The sequence below is a fragment of the Rhamphochromis sp. 'chilingali' genome, assembly GCF_963969265.1.
Source record: "Rhamphochromis sp. 'chilingali' genome assembly, chromosome: 16".
Taxonomy (NCBI): Eukaryota; Metazoa; Chordata; class Actinopteri; order Cichliformes; family Cichlidae; genus Rhamphochromis; species Rhamphochromis sp. 'chilingali'.
In genome coordinates this window covers 29,637,673-29,664,267 of record NC_137943.1, presented here as the reverse complement: position 1 = coordinate 29,664,267, position 26,595 = coordinate 29,637,673, and the positions used below count along the sequence as shown (strand labels likewise).

The 26,595-nt window shown below is 41.3% G+C and overlaps 1 protein-coding gene across 5 annotated transcripts in view; it reads left to right on the top strand.

Annotated features, from left to right (window-relative positions):
• The window catches only part of pard3ab (par-3 family cell polarity regulator alpha, b), a 251,220-nt gene extending 226,289 nt beyond the window's left edge, over positions 1 to 24,931 (top strand). For 4 of the 5 annotated variants that reach the window (XM_080861497.1, XM_080861495.1, XM_080861494.1 and 1 more), the window contains 3 exons: positions 7,413 to 7,536; positions 14,262 to 14,404; positions 21,096 to 24,930. In XM_080861497.1, the coding sequence (XP_080717623.1) occupies positions 7,413 to 7,536; positions 14,262 to 14,404; positions 21,096 to 21,489 (661 nt within the window). In that variant the 3' untranslated portion in view covers positions 21,490 to 24,930. Of the gene's footprint in view, positions 1 to 7,412; positions 7,537 to 14,261; positions 14,405 to 21,095 lie in introns of all 5 variants that reach the window. The other variant, XM_080861496.1, reaches the window with a different exon arrangement.
• The last annotated feature ends 1,664 nt before the right edge of the window (positions 24,932 to 26,595 follow it).

Below are 26,595 nucleotides of genomic sequence, written 5' to 3'. Positions count from 1 at the left end.
GAAAAATATAGAAATCTAGATATTAAACCGTTAAAAAGTAAATCAAGAAAATCTTTGAGAATATTTTATTTCATCAACTACACAGCCCACATGGGCCCGTGAGACACCATTTACACAGTAGCAGCAGTGAACAACACTCAGGAAAGAAAATTACTTTCAAAACAATAAACTTTGTCTCTCCTTAGAAGCTCTACAAATAAAAATAAAAAAATGCCACAAGAAGGGCTCCCTTGTTAAAACGCGCTTTTATGAGCATCCAACCAGAACAAGTTGACAGAGATGGCAGACGGTTTGTTTTTTAAAAAGTAAAACCATTTAATTCATAATGTAGAGCAAATCAAGGCATAAAATTGTGTTAGCTCTCAGTGTTGTGATAAACCACAAAAATAAATACGGGGGCTGTCATGAATGTTGGATTGTAATCAGAAATACACTTAGAAAATTACATTTTTTTTTAAAGTATCTAACAGCTATCGCAGATCTGTACAAGAGTGTAAAAAGAGTCGATCCCTCTTGCTTTATTGCGGTAGATAACAGGGACACTGTCATACAGTGGCTCACAGATGGAGAGTTAGCTGCTAGCAGCAGTTAGCGAGAGCATCAGTCTCCCTTCTAGCTGTCTGCGAGCCTTCGATCAATAGACCTGGATTATCATCTCCAGCATCTCAGTTCATTTTTCACAGCAGAGAAAGCCGCCACCAGCTACTCCCTCTTTGTCAGAGGATGTAGGGCCTAGTTCACCCATCTGATAACTAACCACCACATCTGCTGCGTTCAAGAAGGACGTGTGGGCACTTCCCCCCCCCCCCCTTACCGCGCGTATCGGTACATCAGTAAATGTTTATTTAAGAGGCTGCCGAGCTAGTCAGTACAACAGTCACATCAGAGATGGGAATCCCATGACTACCCATGCTTAATTAAATGTTTAATTAAGGTGGTGTTTTTAATTAAAAAGTTGATTATTATGAAGTGAGGATTTTTGCCAAATTAAATAGATAGGGGTTGCGTTCTGTGATATTCTATCGTTACTAAAAGGGAGGTGAGATTTATTTTTGAGTCAGCAACTGTTAATTTGCTTAAAGGGCAAAAGATGCCCTTTAAGTTAAAGGAGTGTAATGAAGTAAGCTCGAATTGAAGGCACTAACATTTAAGACACTGAGTAGTCTTGGCTGGGGTTTTCGTTTGCATGGTGGTGCATTTGGCTCAGGGCGATGCATTCATCTAATACTTTGAAGTGTGAACCAACAATGCTGCTCTTGTATCTTCAAGGTCACCCCACTTGTAACCACTCGCCACAAGGGCCCTCGTCACAAAACGGACACAAGATCCACTTGAATCTTCCCACCATGTAGGCTTCTGAACTTCAGCAGGCTGTACATGCTCAGATGGTCTTTGCGGGCTGTGGGGTCGTTTCCAGTTGTTTCTCTTTTAGTGCTCTCAACTGCGCGGACACCCGCCGCTTTGCATTCATCTCGAGAGCACATCGATCCACTAAAGGTTGCCAAGTCCTCTAAGCGATGGTTGTAAAATTTATGCCCCTATACAGTTGCTGGTAGGTCTGAAGGATGTTAAAGACATGGGAAGAGCGCACATTGTGAATGAGGCCATTCATTTGTAATCTGCAGGATTAAAGCGCTGCCTATCAGCTGCCTCTGTCACTTACTGTACATTGCACCTTCCCTTTCTCTGTTGGCATGCTTTGATTGGGATCTGTGAAAGCAGTGCCAGAGTCATGTGGGATTTTGAGGTGACAGCCCATATCTTCTAATCCTATTAGTTTGGAAGTCCTCTTCCCTGCCAAATAAAGCAAAGGCTTTGTATGCCTGCCTTAAATCAATCTTGCTCATAAAGTTTGGGTTCTTGTTTTGAGTGTCTTGGCTGCATTTTTCATACATATTGTGGCTCTGAGATCAAAAAGACTGCCTGCAACACAGGCCAGATTTCAAGAATAAATTGTGTTTATTAAAGACCTAAATCTTGAATTTGTATTCCTTAGCTCTAAGACCACAGCATTGTCAACCGTTCATGGTAATGCCGGTATAATATTAGGCAATGATAAGAAAGTAAAATATCTCGATAGAATATGGGTATAATGTGCATGTGCAGTGCCTTTGTTTTCATACGCACATGGCGGAAAAAGCATGGCGGCGACAGAGAATGAGAGGGTGAAATCAGATCGTTGAATGAAACAGATGAACCAGAATTGGTTTGTAAAAATGCTGCAACTTCAGTGTGGAACTGGTTTGGCTTTCGTCCATCAGATACACAACAAAGCACTATTTTTGGTAGAGCATGCTAGCGGGCCGTCGTTATTACCGTGTTTTTCGGGAAATACGGCACACTTCAAATCAATCCTTTGATTTTCTGAAAATCGACAGTGCCCCTTATAATCCCGTGTGCGTTATGTATGAATTCTGGTTGTGTTTACTGACCTGGAAACGATTTTATGTACACGGCGCTCGAAAATCTGTCAAATGTTTTTAGTACGACTTTGCTAAGCTACGAAGCCGCACCGCTTGATGGATTGTCGGAGCATTACGGCTGCCGTAGGCAGGAGCCTTGCGGAGTGATACGTACTGTGCTTCAACATAATATTACCGTATTGTGTGTGTATAACCTCTTTTTCAGTTTTGTGGATATTCTACATGGTTATGCTGAGGATATGTCGGCCAGTTTCCACTGGAAATGCCTTTTGGTTAAACTGTCAGCAAGGAATTTGCATTTGCACTGTTACATTTTTATATAGCTTTAATGCACATAAAAAACAGCTGCTTGTTTAAGTGAAAATACATTGATGGGGTTTTTTTTGCACTAATAAAGTTGTGGAGATTTTGTCTCGCGTCAATTATATCGTCAGTTATATCATTATCGCAAATTTTCAAATGTATATTGTGATAAATATTTTCAACCATATTGCCCTGCCCTAATTGTCGTTAAAGGGCACCAAGAATAAGTAGTCACAGATGCAAAGAGCCCATTAAGATCTGTTTCAGTACTGTGAAATACTTTGACTCGCTTTAGTTTTTTTGAAGTATTTTTGCATTACCGAGTGCCAGTATTCTTGTTTGTAACCTGCAGGGTTGCTTACTTCTGTTTTAAAAAAACAAAAAAAAACAAAAAAAAACCCAAAGAAGATTATATGAACTATAATTAACGTTAATTCTGATGCATCTTCAGCAAACTCTGGTCTTTTGGTAATGATCACTCCAAGCTGCACTTTGTAATTTGTTAAAGAATGTTTACTAAGTAGAAATAACATCACTCTAAGTCGTCACTCTGCTGCTGCCAGTAAACTTAACAGAGTGATACACAAAATTAACAGCTAATCGCAGCACATTGAAGAGAATAATCTTACGTCATACTAGAGCTGGGCGATAGAACGATAACGATATGTATCGCGATATAACTTTTACTCGATAGAGAAATTAAGCTATCGCGATAGACCTCGCCGCTCTTGTCCTCTTAAAAAAAAAAAAAAAAAAAAAAGGTCAGCCAATCCAAATTAAGTAGCGCAGAGCCGAACCAATCACAGCCGCAGCGTCACGTCGCGTGACTTGTTACGTACAGCACAAGTGCCAAGCCACACGTGTGTTTGTTTGGGAAGCAGCCAGCGGGTAATGGAGCCAGCGCGTAATGGAGGAAATGAGTGTGCCGACTAGAAAAATCAACCGAGCGTGACCGAAGAGAAAACAGATGATGGTTCCAATGCCGGAGAGATTGTCGAACGGAAGAGCCATAGAAGTTCCGTAGTGTGAAGGTATTTCGGCTATTTCAAGTCTGACAAAAAACAGAGTAGCGTGCACTGTAAATTGTGCCGAAAGCAAGTCTGGAAATACAATAAACTGGTGCATGCGTCACACTGTGCGCCACGTTATTGTTTCGGTGAAATGAATTTCTACAATACTGTTAATTCTACTCTCTGCAGTGTTTAAATGCTTACATATACACAAAGTTACTGTCCGTCCACACATACGACTCGGTTCTGCTTCTATGCCCCAGCTTTGTTTACTTTTTCCCACCGAGGCTTCTAGACTTCTGATTGGCCAGTATTTCTGCACGGTTAGGAATCTAGCGCCACCTGCTGCTTTGGCATGTTCATAGCAGCGTTTTCCTTCATTTCTGCCTTTATTGTGTGGACGGGATTATTTTTTTAAAACGAAAATGGAAAATCTCCGTTTTCAAAAATACCCGTGTACGTGTGGACGTAGCCTCAGTCTCTGACTGGAAGCGCTAATTCGTCATTCGGCTTTTGTCAGACTAAAGTAACTGTTAAAACTGTTTGAAAAGCTCAGCTATACAACAAGGAGAGATTGAGAATTTCCTTTTAGTTCTCAGTTTATTTGATATTGACAAAAGTTAGTCAGTTTTGTCTGTTCTTCTGTAAAACAAACTAAGATTTATTTTTAGAATTAATATTTTGTTTCTAAGTGGAATTGACAATTTAGTCTGTTTTGTTTGTTCTATTTTGAAACTTAAACGCTTTAGCGGCTGCCTTTTGTGTAGTTTGCAATATTTGCCTTTATTTATCTGAAAAAGTCTCATGTTCCTTAAGTACATCTACCCTGTTGAACTTATTATGGGAAATAAATATTTAAATAAAAACAAGCTGCTGATTATTTCACATTTTACTTGTGAGCAACGGCACATTTAAATCTTACAAATATAGTTATTTGGCTTATATCGTGATAGATATCGTTATCGCCTGAAATGAAAAAAACATATCGTGATATGAAAAAATCTCATATCGCCCAGCTCTACGTCATACCATTTATGCATTGAATCAATACTGTAAGCTCATTAAGCTTACAGTTTGGACTCGGGGCCTCCATTATCTGGATCAGTTAAAAGTAAAAGTCAGTATTTTCAAGCTGTTAAAAACCACGTAATCGATATCTGTTACTTGCAGATTACAGATTTTTCTTGGTATTGTAATGTTAATGTCATCTCTCTGCCCGGTGATTGAACTGGATTTATCACTTGATTTAGACTTGATTAGATGGCGATTTGGCAGAGAAAAGGTCAACGGTAAACCTTCCCCCCCCCCAAACATTTCTTCTTTTTAAGCATCTGTCAAAGTTACCACAGAGTTTACAGACTTCCTGACCCAAATTATAGCCAAGGATTTTAAAAAAGACACAAGTTTTGATTTTATTCTCAAAGCTTCTTTTTGAGCAGTCCCTCTGCTTGAACACGCCGCATTAGGGCATATTGTAGTAGCGTCGTCAAAGTCTGCCCACAGTGCAGACATTACATCTTCCCAAAGCTCCTTCCTTGCCAGGCTTAAGGCTGAGACAGACAGCTTTTCAGGAGGCACACCCGACCATGAAAGGCAGGGTGCATCTCAGCGTAAACAGCTTTGCTGGCAGCCCAGTCAGCAAGCCACAGTCCTCTTATTGAGTCCCAGAGACACTCCACTCCACAAAGCCTCACAGTGACCTTTCAGCCTCATACAGTAGTGCCAGATATTGAGTGAGTCTGTCCAGATGATGAAGCTCATCTCAGGCTAAATTTCAGCCTGCTGTTCTTCCTGGTCTCTGGGGTGTTTTGGCAGTACAGTTGTATTGTTGTGTTGCTCTTTCTTTGATTGATTTACAGCGTTTTGTCAAAGATTGGAGATCTTTGATCCCTTTATTTGAGTTCCTGTTTTCTTTAGTCTCTCGGGCAGGATTCTGTAATATCAGCTGATACGATTTTTTTATTACAAGGTTGAGCCTCGGAAGACTGAACAGCTTCCATCTGACAAACATTACATTTAAAAAAAACAAACATTTCTTTCTTTTGTTTTGGACAGGCATCTGTTTACATACATTAGATATGAGCCTTTCTGCTAAAGCTGGCATTGCATCCTTGACCCGTAGTCAAAAGGTCACACATCAGTTCAGCTGAGTTACAGAAAGGCCAAGCAGCTGTGTTACATGTCATGGAGATTAGCTGGATTGCATATGGCAGGTTCCTGGTCTTTAACAAGGCTGACCGCCTCTGGCTTTTCTATTGTGTGTCTGGAGTTGATAGCTGGCTAAGTTGGTGGTGCTGTTGTGTTTTAGGTTATGCCATTAGGGCTCGCTTTCTGGCTGTTTGTGATGGATGAAATGAATTACGCAGTAATTTTATGCTACATAGAGTCATACGTTGACCTAATAAAGACAAACTGCTATTCTAAGTCTATTCTAAATGTGCAGCTGCTCTGGGATTTCTTCTTCTTCCTTTTTTGCATATGCACAGCGTGCATTTTATGTTTTTTTAACTTTAGTTTAATCATAACCCTTACCAGTTGCAGTTTGGAATTTTTTATGCTGACCCTAACGCTCCCCGTCTTCAGTCAGGAGAAGATTTGAAAAAGCTGAAAAGGTTGCAGGCTGGACCTTTCGAGTTTGAGAGATAACAAAGTCCACAGGAATTTCCTGGCAAAAGTTGGAAAGTTGAAAAGTCAAGCTCAGAGTCACAGTCACCCGCTGCTCCTTCATTTAGAGTCCAACACTTCTATTCATTCACACTGTGTGAGAGGGAAAATGTGTTAATTACTTTCCTCTGTAGGAATGTGAATTTAACACTACCCCGTCGTTTCGTTTCTATTTAGGTCTATAGATTTCTCTCCGTTCTGTGTTCATGAGGACGCAAAAGCCTTTATGGTGAAATGCAGAAAAGTCAATGGAAATAAAATAGCTAAATTTTAGGACTGATTTATGACGCATGGTCCAAACCGTTGGTGAAAGGGACTAACTTTCAAAATCTAAATTTCACACAATTTATATATATATATATTAAAAAAAACTATGAGGAGAAATAAGGTCAGATAAACCTTTATTAGTCCCACACTTAGTCACACACTTCATGGTGTTATAGCTGAGCATTTCAGACTCTGTAATTCCTAATATAGTTGCAGTTGTAGAGTTATTATGAATGACCAGTGTGAGTGTATTTACTCGTTGTACCATGAGGAAGTTACACTGACAGCAGCGTTGTTTGATGTAAACAGGGCTGCGAAAGACAATAGCAGCGCAGTGGATGAATGATATAAGGCTGCGATGGGAAGGATGGGGTGGGGGCGTGGGGATGTTGGAGTACTACTCACCGTTCACCACTAGTCTTTGTTCAATGTTCTGAATAATACATCAGAAGCACATTAGTTTGATTCATATTGCTGTTGGCTCAGCTGTAAGCTCGCTCTTGGCTCCGGCCTCACTTTATCACATTTTTTACATTTTATCTGGGTTGAGTAAATCCGGGTGCTTTGCCAGTGTCAACAGTGCATTTGATCAATTCATGGACAAAACACGCTGGACTTTAAAGAACATCATCCTGCAGGCCATTTCTGCCTGCTGATGGAATCAGGTCACTTGTTAACAATGGACCTTTCACACTCATCCATCTCCCTCCACCCTCTCTCTTTTTTCTCCCTGCTCTCTCCCTAGTAACCGACTAACCCCCAGCAACCACGACCGGATACAGAGGCTGAGGCAAGAGTTTCAGCAGGCCCAGAATGTCCCGGACGACCCAGATGATCGCAGGAGGACGTACAGCTTCGAGCAGCCCTGGGTGAGTGTCTAAAATCACTGGGGCCTGTAACTAAAATCCGCTGCTGGGCCGAGAAGACGGCTAAACTGTAAGACTGTCCAGAAACGACCGCTATCTACCAGGCCGAGACTCAAGTGCTAGCCTGAGGAGAATGCTAACAGTGTTTGCACCTGTGGCTAATGGTGCTTACCGTCACTAACCCCACTACTAGCAGCCATGAACAAGACTGATGGTCCTCTACACTTGAGGATTACCATTAACCTCCATTAGCCTTCATGGCTAATTGTGCTAATGCTAACACCGTCTGCATGCGGGAGTCTTCACACCTCCTGACACAACCATCACTAACCCCACCCACCTGTCACGACCTGCTGTACTGATCCATCGTCTTCATTTTCTGTGTGTCAGTCATCCACATGGACCCGCCCACCACCTCATGGATTTGGGTCATTTCCAATTTGTTTCTCTGTATAGGGGGTCACCTGTTTTTTGACGTGTGCCTTCTTACAGTTTCAAGTGAGAGCTATGTGCTTTTTAACGGACATTGCTTTAAATCAAAGTTGCATTAGCTGAGGAGAAAGATAACGAGTGCATTCTGAAGCAACAAGGGGTAATTATAAGCGAACAAAATCTGAATGCCTTCAAAGTTTTTTGAGCTGATGCAATCACTTGTCATATTTTTAGTATTTATTTTAGTCCTTCTTGCTTTCTGGCACTGCACCTCAAGTGTACTTGGTTTTACATGAACTCTAGTAGAAAACTCTGGTTAAATGAACAGCCAGCCGTATCAGATTTTAAACCTTATACATCATTTTTATTCCTTTTTTTGTAATTGGTAGAGTGTGTGTTATAAATGAAATGTCTTCACATACTTGCGCTGAGTGCGGGACAACACACATTTTTTGTTTTAACACACAGTCCCTCCCAACTTATTCTAATATATATAACACAATACATATAATTTTAAATAGTGTGTTATGGTGGTAGGTAGCACAAATGTGGGTTGTCCCATACCAGACAGTGTGTTGTCCATAAGGAATAACATTGAGCGCCCTTGTTAGCGTTTTCCCTCTACAAGGTGTTTTCGCACAAATGTTTTTGTATATTTCTGTATGAACTTTTTTTGTTTTTTAATTGTTGGTGTATAAACTAGAAATTCCGACTGTAACTTTGCTCAGTCTTTTGATGTGCAATGGGAAAATTTTACCCTTGTGACTTATAATTGAAATGAATTGATAAAGTGAGAGCTCATGAACCATATCCTCTGTGTTCTGGCTCTTTCTTTTCTAACTAATAAGCCCAACAAATGTGTGCAGCAGTGTTTTGCATTTGGCAGTATTAACCAGTGTCCTGCGTGTAAATGGGGTAGATGGACTGGTGCACATTCCAACCAGCTTTGTACAGGAAAAGCAGCAGCGTGTGGGAAAGAAGAGCGTAGGTCATCTCTCCTTTTGTCTGAAAAGCTACTGAGCGTGCTCTCGTTTAAAGAGCCGTTGCAGCATTTTTTCTTATATTAGTTGCAATGTACTTTCTATTGCCATCGAAATCATGGAAAGTAGTGTTAGTTACCCATAAAAATTAGATATTCCATCAGCTACAATGTTTTGTTCTTTTTTTTTTTTATCCGATAAATTGGTGCATGAAAAAAATCTTTGTGTCAAGTGTATTATTATTAAAGCTTAATTAGTCTGGAAATAAACCTGACAAGCACAGATTTCTCCCAGCAATCCTTTTCAGTTCCACAGCCTGTTAAATCCCTTTTACTTTGTCAGACTGTAGCCCACACTCAGGGTTTCTATAGTAATTGCATGTTATTAGACTCATGCTCTGGCCATACTTGTGGGCCATATGGAAAACAGGAGAATGTTTCTTTGAAATTCAATTACCTCTGCCGTGCATTTATTACGTTTTCTTGCTTCATCCGAGTGATGTGCTGCAAACCTCAAGGAGCCACCGTCCTTTTTGTTAATTCACCTACATCTGCCCCACTTAGTCTTTGCCAGAACAGTGAGATGGTGCCATTTGCTACTGCTCTTTTTTTCTTTTTTTATAGTAGAAAATTGTAATGCTGTATGATGCAAATGAAAATAGAGTTGCCTTTGTTCACCATATGTAGATTTATAGGGGCAGCAGTGGTTTTTGGTGCTGGAATAACTAATAGAGTAGATTTATTGAATTAATGGACAAAAACTTGGCTCAGTGTTTTAACATTTTCAAGCAAACTTGCCAAATATAAATCGTGAGAATCTGGCTTTTAACCATTGCAAATTTCAAATTTGTGCTGTACTATCCACCCCCTAAAAAAGAAGACTATACTTTTGGTTATTTCATGAAACAATCTACAAATTAATGCAAAATAGAGAGATTAGTTGGTGTTCGAATGATCATGAGTTCCAGTTATCTCTCTTCTTTAAACTGGGAGTTATTGACCACAGTGTCACACCATACTGATACGACTGATATCTGCAGCTGTCTTTCTCATCCACCCAATTATACATTTTCTAAATATGGATGACTAAATAAATAAACATTTATTTCTTAGCCATCCATATGTAGCCACATGCGTTGGGTCAATATATCCGTTCTTTGTGATGGGCCCCCTCTCCTCCTTTTTCTCCATAGTTTGGGGAGCAGGAGAGGATTGTGGGTAGAACGGTCTAATTCCATCAACGATGACTGATGCTCACCCTCTCGGCAGCACCGCGCCGAGCTTTATTGCACTCATTTATACCACTACGGGAACTGAGGAGTTCATTCAGTTGATGTTGGGGGTTTAGAAATGGTACGATATTGCCTTTTGTATTTTACTGTAACATTTTAATGCTGCTATTATCTGGCCTCCTTCGGGGTATTTTCCACTCCCCTCTGCAATCACTGTGTTTAGGAATGAGAAAACATTCCCAAGAATATTCAGCACTCCCTGAAGGGATTTTTCTTTTTTCTCAAGTGGGGGGAAAAATGTTAAGCCTGAACTTCTCCTATGAGCATTTTAAATTCACATGTGGAATACGGGCTTTATAGGCACTCACTCCTCCTTTATTGTCAGCCGAACCACAATCCAGCGCCACTCGGTGCCAGAGATGATTGCCCCGGCTTCATTTGGTATAAAGGCGAGCCTCGTTAGCACTCTTAATCGTTTTATGGCCTTCCCACCAACTGATGTCCACACTGCTCCCACCAGGCTCTCAATACGTTGCACAGCCATAAAAGTAATTAGATTGGCTTTGTGTTGCAACTAATCTGCACACAGTTATTGCACCCACACAGCTAATGAGCATTGCAGGAAGAGGGGTTGTGGTACAAGTGTGGGCTGAACCTCGAGGTGAAACTTGAGGTTTCTGAGAGTCTGTATGCATTCTTGTGTGTATGCCTTTGTGAGGTCCAGTATGATCTGCACTGCCCTTGCATATTTTAACAATGTTTGGGTTATGGTTACGATCAGGTTAAGGATATGAATTAGGCTTGTAGTTGCAATAAAGGGGATTAAGGTTAAAAGCTAATTATACTCCAAATGAAGCGTTTATCAGATTGTGAATGGCTAAAAAGGTACAACCTTTCCAACTTCTGAATTAGTGGAGGAAATATCTGCTAATCAGGTGTGTGCACTTTCCTAGGCAAATTAGCATTGACCAACACGCAAAAATATGCAAGATTTGAGCTTCTATCACAAGTTTGCAACTGCTACGTCTCTTTTGGTGAGTGCTTTTAAGGAGACGGTGTATCATAATGTGTGCCATTATCCCTGTTTGAACTGCAGCAGCCTAGGACATATATCTCTCCAAGAAAAAATGGAGAGGAATTGCAAGGCCATAATGTCAGGGTTATTTCTTCCCCCTGCCTGTAAGTATCGCTACTAGGGAACAGATATTGATACTTGTCTTTGTAGGCATGCCGGGGCAACGAATAATATGAAGGCATTTGTTTCAATATAGTCAACCTATTTGGGCTAAGAAATTCTCACAGTTGAGCAGTAAAAATGTGTACGTGCATATCTGAATCACGCCGTTGTATGCAGTCATGAACTATTTGCTACCACAAAATTGAAATTTATCTCAGCTGTCTGTGTCTGAGTGCACATACCTACCACAGCCCGATAACAGGAACGCAGGAGGTGTTCGTGTATGGGGAGGACTGTCACGATGTCAGGTGTTGTCTTTTTCATTAACACCCACTAACATCCATCACATCTCATTGTGTAACCCTTCTGAGTCTCCAGCATGGCTCCCCCTCCTCTCTCACGTCACCTTCCCTCCCTGTCTGTCTGTGTGACTCACCTTCATTTTGACCTGAGAAGAGACGAGCTCAGGGTGTGTCTGCCCCACTAACTGCTGGTAAGTGTCTGCGGTTTGGGCTTGGGCGGGCGGAGGGGTGCGACGGGGAGATTTTGTGAGGGTATCTTGTGTCAGGGATGGCTGCTAGTTTTATTGGGCTACTGTGAGGAAACTCGAACTCCAAGTTGTGGTGATTTTCATGCTTTGAATTTGTACCGAGGGATCGTGTGTTCTTTTCTCTATTTTAAGTCAAGATGTCCGTGCAAATATAACTCGGTGGCAGTTTAGTTTTCAGAACAAAACGCCATTTTCATAAAAATATGTATTGATGTGTGCTATTATACAGGCAATGTGGTGTTTTTGCCACACTAATTTATGAGAGGCCTATCAAGAAAACTAAAAAAAAATCTTTCGTTGTTTCTTTAAGGATTTTGTATATTAACAGCATGAAATTCACCACAATTTTGTAGCCTAGCCACAGCTGTATATACATGTGCCATATATGTGTATTTGATGTGTATAGTTTGAGTTTCCAGTGATTATCAGTTCACATAAAAAACAAAATTCTTCTACTCACTTTACATGTTGGCATGTTAGAGTCTTTCTTGCATTCCTTGAGGCTCTTCAGCCCCATAAATATTTAACGGGACACAAAAAAGTCATTAGTATTTATTTAACACTGGGAGCGTAAAACTCCCACAAGTCCCAGAGTCATATTAGCTTTTATGAGTACAAGCAGTGCTCTGATCAACACATCGTTACTGACAATTTTGCTTTGTTGCAAGGACATTTCCAGCAGCACTTATGCTCATGTTAGAGCCACAAAGGGTGATACAGAAGGTGGTGAGACATTTTAGCTCTTATTTATATTTCAAAACACTTTGATACAGGTTGATTGTGTCAATAACTAATCTGAGAAGAAACAGTTCTGTTACTTATGACACATTTGCAGTTAGACAGTGTCCTGCACTGAGATCAGCAGAATATCTCTGAATTCTGTAAGTTTGTTTGTTTTTTTACCAAATTTTAAAATCTGTGGATTATGTAATTATAGTACATAAACAAAATGTCTTTATTAGTTACAATATGGTGCAAAAGTCTCAAGCCACCACTCATTTCTTTATATTTTGCTAGCAAATGGGCAGCAGTCAGTAATTAAATGAAATGTGTACAATCACAAATTGAAATGTAGTATTGAAGGCAAACATAGAGTTGGTACAATTGTAGCAAGCTTGAAAGTCGATATTTGGCATGATATCCTAATTTCTTTGAATAGTCTTCAGGAATAGTTTTCCAGGCTTCTTGGAGGACCTGCGAAGCTTTTTCTTGGATGTTGGCTGCCTTTGGTTCTTTTCTCAGTCGAGATGATCCGCACAGCTTCAGTTATGGGAAGGCCAATCCATGACTGGTGTTTGGCGTCAGTGACATGCTGAATCAGAGACTTTCTAGATCAGGGGTGGGGGAACTCCAGATCTACAGGTTTTAGATGTGTCCTTGAGCCAACACAGCTGATTTAAATTGCTAAATTACCTCCTCAGCATGTCTTGAAGTCCTCCTGAGGCCTGGTAATAAACTAATCATTTGATTCAGGTGTGCTGACCCAGGGTGGCATCTAAAACCTGCAGGACACCGGCCCTCGAGGCTTGGAGTTTCCAACCCCTCTTCTAGATGGTACTGCATGGTGGATTAAAATTGCCAACACTACTGGTTGAAATGCAGCTCCAAACTGTGACGGAGGCTCCAGTGTATTTTACACTCAGACACTGTTGGGCCTCTCCTGACCTCCTCCATAAGATTGTCAGTCCAGTTCTTGTATAATTTGGCATACCTCAGCCTTTCTCCCCATTTTCCTTCCTTAAGAATGGCTTCTTGACAGCCACCCTTCCACTGAGACTATTTCTGATGAGGCTTCAGTGAACAGTAGATGGATGAAGGGCCAGGATGCATTTATCAGGTCCTGTGTCAGGTCTTTGCTGGATCTCTCCCCCGCCCCATTTTCTTAAGGACGTGACTTTCAGATACTGCTAATCTACTCTAGGTAGTGTTTTAGACTTACTCCTTCTTCTTTTGTCCTCTACTTATCAGTTTCCTCAATTATTTTCAAGAACACACTCCACACAGTGAAATAGTGTCATCTTTAGCAGTTTTTTACACATTCAGCTAAAGAATTTAATCGGCTTTGCTAAATTGTCTGTCAAGACCACAAAGATTACAAGAACGTGTGGCCCCTTGGGAGCAAAATATAAAGAAATGAGGGCTGGTTCAAGACATGTTTTGCACTGAGATCAGCATAATATTTTTGATTTCTATGCAATATTTTTAACCCAATGGACATTTTCTGTGATTTTCATTAGTTAGTATCTTCTGTGGATTGGCATCAAAGTGTAGCAGCTAGACAACTAAAGGATGTCTCTGATTATATGCGCGGTGATTGTGTTCTGAGCTCTAACTGAGCTGCCGCTCTCATGTTTTCAGTCAAACACCAGCAGCAACGGTCCAGGCGGGTACAGCCAGCCAGGCCGTCACTCGGTGTCGGTCGAGGTGCAGATGCAAAGACAGAGGCAGGAGGAGAGAGACTCGTTCACCCAGGCGCAGCGACAGTACAGCTCCCTGCCACGGTAAGACTGACAGATGTAGAACTTGACACGATTGTGTTTGATGTTTATTTCTGTTCAACGATCGATATGTACCAAGAGATTTTCGTGCGTCTGTCTAATATGAAAAGTGTCCTGGAGTTTGCGACTGTTTGATCTGTAATCCGGTGTAATGGATCTCGAGCAGTGACGCATGTGTGGTTTTACGTGTGCGCGTTCGTGTACGCGCCTGTCTGATTACGTCTGATTCATCGTAATGGCCCAGTGACAGTAGTGAAGGCAGATTACATTTATATATACATATATAAACCATCTGAGTAAGAAAAAGGGTCGTAGCTGGTCAGCTTCAGACCACAAAGCTGCACACACACACTCTCAGTGTCAGGATGGACAGATCATGTTACCCTCTTCCAAAGATATGACATGATTGCTTTCCTCTCCCTTAATGTAATTCCCTTTGATCTGCATGAGATGCGCGACTCTTGTTCCAGGAAGTGTGCTGGGGTGTGGGTGGTTTTTTTTTCCTCTATTCGTTTTTTTCTAAATTTGAGAAGTTTTGGTTATTGCTTTAATGCTTTTGGTGTGAGTTAAGGGTTGAGTTTGGTGAAATGTTTAGCTCCAGGGTGGACATTTCCAGCATCCCTGAACAGATTACATATATTTACATATTTGTATCATATGTACAGTAAGAATGAGCCCCTCTAAAAACGCTAAAGCGCTTGGAAAGTCAGGAAATGATCGTTTCTCTTCCTCAGTATTGTGTTTTTAAAAAAGAAAAAAAAACTATGTTAAGTGATAATGACACCTCGTAATGAGATTATAATCATAGATTTGATGTTCATTTAAAATCATAGCAGTACCCTATTATGGATATTTTTTTAATTCTTCACTTTAAGCATGAAAAGTCCAGAAGGAAAACATTGTTCACAGCTACTGTCGCCTTTCCCGAAGCCATCTGTGTAATTTCTCCTTCAAACTCATTTTAAGGCCAACTATGTTTAAGCAGACACATCCTGGTGCGTGTCGCCTCGCACTTACCATACATATACAACATTTAATACATTATCTTCTCTTACTTCACCGTAGTACTCTAATCCACTGTTATCAACATAAATCCCTTCCTTGATAAATATTGCAGGCAGCTTTGCTGAAAGATTAATGAACTACCGTCGCGCTCCAGCGGTCAGAGGCAACATCCTGTGGCCGCATACCCTCACTTTTACACTAATTCCATTAATAAACTGCTCTGTTTGGATAAACACGGCTGCAGTTTCTCCAGAACACTAAGTATTGTTTGACTGAGAAGCATAACATCCTTTGGAGTCAGAGGCTTTACATTTTCCATTTGGAAGGTCACGGCTCTGATGAGCGTCAAGTGGATGAGCATAGCTTTTTATTTATTTTTTAATAACAGTATCATTCCATAAAAACAGCGTTTATTCTCGGCAAAGGCCAGATCTCTTCTGGATGAGACCCTTTCCTAAACAAGGAGGCATGAATGAAAATAAACGGCCACCACTGGAAATAATGATGTGCAATGGGATCTTTATCACAGATCAGCACCGTTGATCTCTGAGCCAAAGTAATGCCATTTTGCAACGCCAAAGGCTGGCTGCAACAGCTGGCATGTGGTTTTACTTGTGCGTGCATGCGTGGGTGTCGCAACCACATGTCATGACACCCCTGCCCCATCTCCCCTTTCCTCTGTCAGTCTCACTCTGTCACCTTTTGCCGCTCTCTTTCTTCATGCTCCACTGTGTGCATGAGTGGAATACAGAACGGTATACATTTTTCTGTATTTACCACACATGTACACGCTCCCTCTTGGCACAGCATAAAACTGAGGCGGTGATCTGGTTTGCATTTCTCAGCAGGGAGGCAGACCGGCTTTGGCCTCTTTGTCAACAATATGAAATGAAATCACATCCCGGGGACGCCTGTCTCTGAAAATTGGAAGCGCTCAGGCGTGTGCAAGAATAAACCTGGGCTATATACTCCTATCTTGCCGATCGAGGAGCGTATCCATTCCCAATCGCATTCAATCCCCGTTGAATAAAAACAAAAGGTCTTTTTTGTTCTCATTAAGGATTTTTTCCCCTCCTCTTCCTACTGAAATCCAAACACAGGAATAATACGATTTCTTCACAGCTGGCTGATAAACCTGCTAATTATGCATGGCTCACAGTCAAATGCCCATTGATGTTTTTGTGTGTCGCCGTCTTCTATGTCTCTTGCTCCCGTTTTGCCCTCGGGATAAACGGGTGGAGCTGTTAGAATACTCATGCATATCGTATAGGCTCACAAACACACACAAAGACAAGGCTGCCACAAAGAGGCTAGCCAAGCAGAAATGAGAGGTGATGTCACACATCTGGACCCCCCCACCCCCCTCTGTCTGTCTATCTTTCTTGTAAAGGCCAGGGGCCTGTGCTTCGTACCGCGCTAAGTGAGTTAGCTGGATTAGATTGTTGACGATTTCGCGTGATCCTGGATCGTTCGGTTCCCCGAAGCCCATCCGGGACTTGCTGTCATAGCAACAGAGCCGTAAGCGTAAACCTGCTGGGGAGCAGGTTTACTTTATGTAAACAGGATTAGATCGCGGCCACGCAGGTATGCCCGCGTCATTCATACGAAAGCAACAGCGATATTTTTCCACTGTTTCACCATAAATAAATAACATCACTGTAACCAAAGATAATGCAGCACTTGATCCTTTTATTGATTTCACACAGGTCATTCCCTAAAAAAGGGAAATGTACTATTAACATTCTATTACATGTATGTGATTATTTCAGATGTAATTCATATTTCAGAGTAGTAATTGTAAATTACTTCGTGTAATCAAGATGAGAGACCACGGCTATAAAAGCGAAGGTGGATTTGGGAAGTCTGTTGCAGCCATGTCCTGTCCGTATACGCGAGCCACCCATTGCGGAAGGTGCAAGATTGATAAGGAGAGTCCTCAGAATTCAGCGTATATTGCGGGACAGACAGGATCCTTTAGCTCAGCGCGACAGTGTGCTCATAGAGAGATATCGGTTTTCCCGTGAGGATATTATTTACTTAACCAACTTGTTGACGAGGGGGTGCAGGACCACCACCTGTCTTTTTTTGCTCTGCCCTTTTCTTGGTTGCTGTTATAAACAAACAAACAGATTATTCCAGGGTCTCTTTCCAAGAGACGAAAAGCAATATAAGTGATAAATATTACCATTCTGTAGAATATTCTTATATTTCACTTTTACTTGTTCCCATGTTCTAGTGGGTCCTGTCGTGGCTCTAATGTGAAAGGGGATACAATATAACATATTATAATATAATGTAATATAATATTGGATAATATAGTGTAATATAATAAATCTACCCTACCGCCTACTGGTGTTGGCCAGAGGGGCCGATGGCGCAATATGGCAGCCTGGCTTCTGTCAGTCTGCCCCAGGGCAGCTGTGGCTACAACCGTAGCTGCCTCCACCAGTGTGTGAATGTGAGAGTGAATGAATAGTGGCATTGTAAAGCGCTTTGGGTGCCTTGAAAAGCGCTATATAAATCCACTCCATTATTATTGTTATTATTGAATTACTTACGAGTTTGATTTGTCAGCAACTTTCTGCCAGCCCTCTCTCCTTGCTTTTGCAGTCTTTGCAGTGTTCCCTTGCGTTTTAATTACACTCTGAAACTCCTGAAATCCCTCACTCAAGAGTTCTTGCTCTGCTGCCGAAAAATACCGAGCGCGCTCCTTCGACATTTTCGCCGACCAATCAAAGGGTTGCCGATCAATGTTTCTACTGTCGATGCGTAGCCCCTGTTGGGCCACCCAGTGATCTCACATTACTTCATCCAGCTATACTAATCGTCAACAACAGGTGTGTTCGGGGAACCGGAATAGCGAGCTCAGAGTTAGCGCGATGATTTGGTCTTGGATGTAGTAAGCGCCTTTAAGACTGTAGTGTCAGGTGTTGCATATCAGCCCGTATGAATCCATAGGGGACAAGATGGTCATTTTTCTAGCTGCAAAAGGTCTGCTATTTGTGTCTGTCAGATCCAATGCTCTGCTATTACTGTCTGTCAGATCCAATGGCTGTTTCAGTCCGTCTCAACGTGGGCCCATTGTGCTAGAAGGAGACTCTGACATGATTAGGTATCCCTGTATGTTGTCGCTGTGGGTTGATAGTTGCCCAGAGGCAGTTTGTGAGGCTCTAATGGTGCCTCATTTTCATTGAATATGATGTTTTGGCTCCTGTGCTACTGACGTTTTTGTTTTTTTTTCTCAACAACAGAAAAAATAACCAAACACTAGTGCTTTGCCTGGAGGTAACAGGTTCGGTTGTTAATAAACCCAAAATTAGTTTTTGTGAGAGAATATTTGTTCATTTTACCTCAAATACATAGTCAAATTATTCAATTTCAGGTGTGTCAGTAATTATTACATCAGTTTAAAAAATAAATAATCTGTTCCATCATGTCAGTTCAGTCAAGTTAATTTACTGGTTGTAATACAACCATGTCAGTTGATGGTTGGAAGGGCACCGACGGAAGTAAAATGTGGCAAAGCCCCTTCTTGATTTTTAAAGAAACCCATCCAGGATCCACACTAAAATATTCCTTTGCTTATGTAAGCGGACAGACAAATGGCCCAAAACAGATAAATCCACCTTAAATCTCACCTTAATAAGAGTTTTCTGTGCTGATCTCCATGGCAACATTACAGCTTATGTTTGCATCGCCTATGTGAAGGTAAAATCTTTCTCTAAATTCTGTCAGTTGAAAACCTCGTGACGAGGGATGGGTATTGATAAGATTTTCACGATTCCGATTCCATTTTCGATTCTGTTTAACAATTCGATTCTTTATCGATTCTTTTTAAAAAAGGAGAACACTAAGGTCGATTAGCTTAAAACTTTGTTTTATATCTTCTCTTTGAACAAGATGAAAGGAGACGCTACCGGTAGACTGCAGCGAGAATCTGAGCCAGCCAGACTCTGTCTGTCTCTCTCATCATGGTCACCTAAATGCACAGTAATGGCAGGTTTTGTAATAAGGCAGATCGCGCTAACATAATATGCACTGTTAGTTGATTATTTACCTGCCGCATTAACGGGAGAGGACGTGCAAACGTTACCGCTGCTGCTGGGTTGAGATTCACGAGTCCGGAGCGGAATTAAAAACACGACATTCATTTAAGGTCATCGCGTGTTTTGTGAGCTTTTGCATATTCGTAGTGTTTCCTCCCTTAAATGAAATATCTACTTTGCAAGTATTGCAAGTTGCTCTGTTGTCATCCGTTCTCGTAAAGTATAACCAAACTTTTGAGCGTTTGAGCCGCCATGTTTCCTGCCAGGTAAATGACGCTCCGCGACGTGGTGACGTCATTCGGGGCAACTGGAATCGATAAGGGAATCGTTTGCAAAAATGGCAAACGATTCCAAGGAATTGAAACAGTGGGAACCGGTTCTCAACAAGAACCAGTTTTCGATACCCATCCCTACCCGTGGCATAATTTCGAGTCATTGTACAAAAAATATCTCACCTAACGCTCGTAGATTTTTCCAGAGCTTTAAACGTCGCTTTTTAGTCCCTCTGAAGAAGAACCAGAGAGGAAAAGCTTAAAAAAAAGCTGACTTTGACATAAGACTGGTGATATTTTACACTCAGCTTCAAAAGGTAATATTCAGAGTATGTTTTTTTTGAAAGAAGGAAGTTATAATTTAAGGGGTTTTTGTAACTTCAAAACAATGAAGGTACGTACTACAAGAAAAGGCTTTTGTGTTTCTGTTCAAGGAGTGAAACTATGGAACAAACTGAATATGGAATTAAAGCAATGTCCAAACATAAAACTGTTCAAAAAGAGTTATAAAAATGTGATCTTCTCGATCTATAAAGAAAAGGAAAATATTTAAATTAAGTGAATGTCTCTATTTAAAAACAAACAAACAAAAAATTCATGATGTGATATTATAGTATATAGTATATCAGAAATCTGTTCACTATTTTTATTACAAATTATATCAGTAAGGAAGCTGACTAAATATTCACTGATAATTTATGGGACAGGGGTGGGATTAAATAAGTGTATACTTCTTCCCACTCCCTTTCAACATGTAAATTAATCAGAATGTTTTTTTGTATGTAATTTGTATAGTATATTTTTTTTCTCTCATTTCTTTTCTAAATGTACTTGTATATTGTTCACATGTTGAAATAAATTACCAATCAATCAATCAATCAATCAATCAATCAAAGTGCTTCCCTTTCTATGTTATCAAACCTACACTATGAATTGCAGCATTTGCTACAACTGATGAAGTCAGTTTATAGGCAAATATATTCAGAAAATAACCACATGTGGCATGATCCCTAAAAACAGATTGTGCATATGAATATCTTGACTCTATAGACAAGAAAGCTTTGACTGAAGAGGAGAGGAGGCTTTGTGTACTTGCAGGTAAACGGTTCTTGAACAAAATAGTGCACGTGCCAAAAATGAAATCTCTATCAAAACTGTCAGCTATCATCCTAGGACAATGTAACAGGAAGTCACAGCCAGGATATCCAAAGGCAAGGACTGGAAACTGATAGGTTTCCAGATTGCTGATGGTGTGATTAACTAAATACGGAGTGAAAATGAGGTGATAAAAACAACCTAGAGTTAATTATTTATGAATATGTCAAAAGCGGTTTCACATTTACCCTTGCTGTATTTTTCTTTCTACTTCAGGCAACCCAGGAAGAACCCTAGCACCATCTCCCAAGACTCTTGGGATAAGGCATACCCACCTGGTGAAGGGTTCCAGACTGCTAAGGACAACCCCAGGTACTCCAGCTACCAGGGCTCCAGGAACGGCTATCCAGGTGGAGGCGGTGTCAATGCCAGAGTCCTTCTGGAGGCCCAGGAGCTCTTGAGGCAGGAGCAGAGACGCAGAGAGCAAGAAGCCAAAGGGAAATTAATGCAGGAAAGTGCTGGCAACAGCAGCTATGAGGGGTACACGGCACATCTGAAAGACCCCGCCTCTCCTAAAGGGCCGTACCGACACGACGTGCCACCTTCGCCTTCACAGTTAGCGAGGCTTAATAGATTGGGTTCTGAGAAAGGAAGACTTTTTTATTCTTGAAGAGCATCATTGGACTGGTTGATGAAGAGCCAAACGAAACGATTAGAGCCAAGGGGATTGTTTTGAAGAAAGAAAAATAGACACTATGAATCTTGACAGGGGACAACCTAGAGGTCTTATAGTTTAGCAGTTAGCTTATAGGTAAACAGTTGTGAAGTGTACTCGGTATGTGGGTGTTTGTGTTCAGTCCTCCGCTGTGAGGATGACCTATACTAGTCAGTCATTCACCCTCCTACAAACAGTGCCTTCTCTGCATTCACGGACACGAAGCTTGTTCGCAGTCGTCCAGGACTCTGATTCATCGAGATCTGGCATCGTCGTGTACTGACAATCAAATGGGCAGACAGGCAAGTGAGTGGGCGCTTTTTTGAGCCCACGGGGAGGCGCAAGTTTCTGTGTGGGTTTTGTATGTGGGCATGTGACAAGGTACATGTTTCACTATCAAGAATGTGTCCCGCGGATGACTCTGCCCACCTGTCACGTTCAGCCCCGACAGATGCTGCCGGTGTTTATCAGCATTCTGTTTTCTCTACTTTTAGTCTTCTCTCCACAGCAACACAACTCGCACAGTACTCCACAGGGAGCACAGAAAACAAGGCAAAGTGTGTGAAAGAAAGCGGGGCGCATTGTGTGTGTTATTAATAAAAAAGACCCCCTCATAAATGATTCATATTTTGTGTTATCTCCATGGAGGAGGCTCAGGCAGAGAGGGTAGACAGCTCTGATCCTCTGCCTGGCCGCTCTGCTTGGCTCTGGGCTTGACTTGCCAGCCCGCCCGCCTGTCTGTCTGGAGCCCTCATCCTCTCTGCGTTGTTCTCGTCTTCTCTCTGTTCATTACGCTCCTATTTTCTTTTTCTACCTCAACACCCCTACCTTTATCCTCTGCTCCCCTGCTCTCCCTTCTTTGCACATCTCACACCTTCGCTTCCCCTTACTCTTCCTCCTGCTACACGGTGCCACCCTCCTCCTCCTCGTCTCCCGAGTCAGGCTCTGCACTGAATTTTTCATCACAAGCCACCTGCTGCCTGCCAGAGCCAAAGAACGCTGCCACCGGAGGCATCGACAGAGGGCCCGGCTTCTGACATAAAGAGTGGAATAAAAGCCAAAAAAAAAGACACAGAATAAAGATGGGAAGGGAGACAACGAGCCTCCGAGTGTGAGATTAGCTGGAGCTTTTTCCCAGTTTTAACAAAAGGCAAAACTGTCCTTGGGAGTTAATTGCTTTCAATTGCTATAATTGCTTTTTGTATTTTTTTTTTTTGCAGTTGTTAGCATTTAGTCGGCCCCATTCTCCATAATAATTTAAAAAGAGGGAACAGGTAAACAGGCTCTCATACTTTAAAAAAAGCATCAGTCAATAGATAATCTGAATGCCAAAAGTTTTTACAGGGCAGAACAAAATAACAACAGCTTATTTACTGGCTCACATTTTGCAGTGTCTAGCTCTGAGTTTGCTTTTGCTGCCATAAGTCGATGAAATAGGACTTTTCTCTTGACAATAGCAGAACGAAAGAAGCCGTTCTTTCCAAACAAATGTTTCGAACATTTTTAACTCCCTTTTAACCCTCCTGAAATGTTTCCCTTAATATGGCAGTTGGGCTTAGTGGGTTATGCTAACTTTGTGTTTACCACCTCTTTCTCTGTGCAGCTGGTACAAATATGGAATCTTTCCACAGGCTCACAAGTAAACAAACAGGCTTTCATTAATCATTACGCAAGGTGAGAGGGTCATCTGGCCGTTCGCCCTGCATGGAGTTCCCATGGAAGTGGCTTTTCCGAGCAGCAGGGGTTTTGTGTGACACAGGTGAAGATTCCACAGCAATCTTCAGGCTGGAATAATGCTAACGCACACTAGTCACAATAGCGCTTCAGTTTATTTTGCTTGCTGTCGAACTGTCTATTGTTAGCCAACTATTTACATTTGATTTATTCAAATGTCTTCCTCCCCTTTTCTACCAATGGCTCCGCTTAAAATTGAAGGAAGATTGTTATGAAAATGAAAAGGTTGCACACAGATTTACGTCAGACCTCCTGGCAAACCCACTGATTCTGTTCAAACTGAACTGGTTTCATAGGTTTTTGCTGTGACAGCCTTGAGAAGGACTTTTTTCTCTATTTTGTTGTTGTTGTTGTTGTTCTCCATTTTATGAGGAAACAGAACTTAAAAAAACAAACCAGAACAAATTAAACAAGAAATATCTGCAAGACTAGATAAAATTTCCATTCTGGCCCAACTCTGCAGCTGCTGATTGAAAACTTTTCGTGAGGCACTAATCACTGAAGCCAGCTGTTGTAGGTGTACTGGGAAAAAACGCTTGGGCATCGATGACACATATTTAAAATAAATAAATAAATACTGCCACCAGCCCACTATTATAATTGCTGCCGTAGGTGGCAACCTCTTACTCTGTGCTCGTCTTTCTTTGACAGCGATAATGTTTGTGACGTGATTGTGTCTGCCTCCGAGCTAACAAATGAAACGGGGCAGAGGTCAAATTTTAAACAAAAGGGAAATACAGAAAAAGCTACAGAGAACAAACGGGCAGTGCATAATCACCCTTCACTCCCACACCATCTCCATATGCAGAGGGAAGCTGCATGATAAACATGATCTCCTGCTGGTTAATGAAGACCCTTGCTGGGATAGATGCAGGCTTGGTAAGGGTAATGAATGAGATGAAGTAAAATTGAACCTGTAGTGGCATCGTTCCAGGTTTAAACTTAGCAATATTGTTCAGCGCACATACTTATGTGTGCATGGGTGCAATGATAGAAACAGATTTTTGGGGAGGGGGGCCGTCTTCCCAGTTTGAAGGTTTTTAAACCCACCTGAGAATGAAGCCGATGAAAAACGTACCAAAAAAATGACACAAGCTGTGCAGATGAGAGTAGAAGCATTCTCCATTGCGCACATTATTTTAGCGAAGTGTTTGGTTCCTGCTGTGAACACAAATTGCAGACCAGCATATTTAGAAGGATACAGTGGATTTAGCTGCTCAGCTGTACCTGTTATATCAATAAGTGCCTGAGATAATATCACAAAATGTTACACAAAGAAGGTTATGATGTGATTTTTTTTTTCCTGTCAGTGACACTGCAGCACACAAATTGCAGTGGATTTTGTGTTTTTTTTTTTTTTTTTAAATCCATCTTAAGGGTACACTTTCCTGAACGTTTCTCTTTTAATATTTGTAAGAGCCAACACTTGCGGACAGTTATCATTGTATTTGTACTCTGTTTGATATGCCTTCAAACATACTGCAGCAGGATGTTTTAAAGTATCTCAAAACAAATGGAAGTTATTAGATGCTGATGTGCAATTGTTGTTGTTGGGTTTTTTTTTCAGAAAACTTTTACATGATCTATTAAGAAATGTATGCAGCCACTTCTTCCTGTACATATCAAATTTAGAATAAAACAGAAGGCTGTTCCATCCTGTTTCCAACCTCGCCTTGCCTCTGTCTCGCTCCCCCTCCCCAGCTTTTCTTCCCAGCCCCGACTCTGAACCCTGATCAGACATGTCGCCAATTAACCACGAGGGACTCTGCAGTCAGATGTCAAACCTGTCAGGGCTGCTTGCTGATGTCTTTTTCAGAAAGACAAACTGAGAGAGTTTGATGGATAAAGAGGAGATAACATGATGAAATCATTAATTCCCGTGGGGGGAAATGGTGTAGCAGTTGATGTACAAACATAACTGAAACAAACATTTGGCTAGTGGGTAACGGCGCTGTCTCCCCCCGTGTAACCGACCTGGTGAATACAATGAGATAATCTCCCAAAACACCACCGTGTTTCCTGTTATTAAGTCCAACCTTATTCCCACTGTGACTCACAGGGGACCTGTTGAGCAGCTCCCTGCTACGGTTTTTGTTCTTCAGGCCAAAGGTGACATCCTAACTAAATACAATTAATGCTGCTTAAGACAACAGCCTGCATGTGTTAAGAGAAACTAAGATATAGGTACACAGGAAAAAGAGCTGGAAGCAGTTTGATCCCTCTACCTCATCCTGCGCTTTTAACATTCACAGCAGTCGTTCTTTTTACTGGGTTAATAGCATGACATTAAGAAGGAATTATACATGTCATGTGTAACAATGCCACGATCACAGTGAGAGAACAGAAGGGATTTTGTGTGCTTATTTCTGCTTTGAAATTTTGAGTCACAGACTGTCGATGATAACCTTCAGACCACATCCTTTAAGGTTCACTGAGGAAGCTCGCATGAATACCCGGCCATTCACGCTTGCATTTATGAGGGCATTTGGCACTGACAAGTGTGGATTTACAAGAACACAGGATGCCGTTTCAGCTGTCTCATTCCACATTGGTATTCAAATACAGCTGAAATATGGAACATGCACAGCCCTCCCAGGGTTTACTGCAGTGCACTGAGACCCAGTCAGAACTAACAGGTGCTTTCAGGCTTCAGCTCATACCTTGTAGGCTGGATACTTAGGCTCATATACTGTTGTTGGATATTGTGGTTTCCTTTATCCAGGGATGGAATTTGGTTCAAAACCATAAATGTTTTAAAAAAAGGCATTGTGTACATCCCATTGGGAATAGGGAAGAAGGTCATATCATTGGGAAACACATGTAATTTAATGCAAATGTTGGAAAATTCCAGTGTTGCAGTAGACTAAAAGTAGACTAGCTCGATAAAGTAGAATATGACACAAAAAAACATCTCCATAAAGTAAAATTTCTCTAAAAGAAAATGGTTCAATAGAATAAAATGAAAAAATAAAGTTGCTTAAGTAAAAAACTTACATAAACATAAGAAGATGAACAATAAAAATGTCTCTAGAAAGTAAAAAAGCTCAGAAAAATTAATACGGTACTAGCAAAACCAGGGATTTATTCTAAACTGTTTAAGTTCACTTTCACATTCATATTTTAGCCACTTGTGCTTATCCGGGTGATCGGGGGGCCGTCCCAGCTACCATAGGGCAGGAGTCAAACCGGGCTGCATGCTGCCCAATAGTGGGGTTTTTTTTCAGAGTACGTATTACTTGTTGACTTGTTTGAAGCCTTTAGATCTCCATGCATTTAGTTTAACTCAGTGACTTGCAACTATGGCCCAATATTTCTTCCCACACAGCT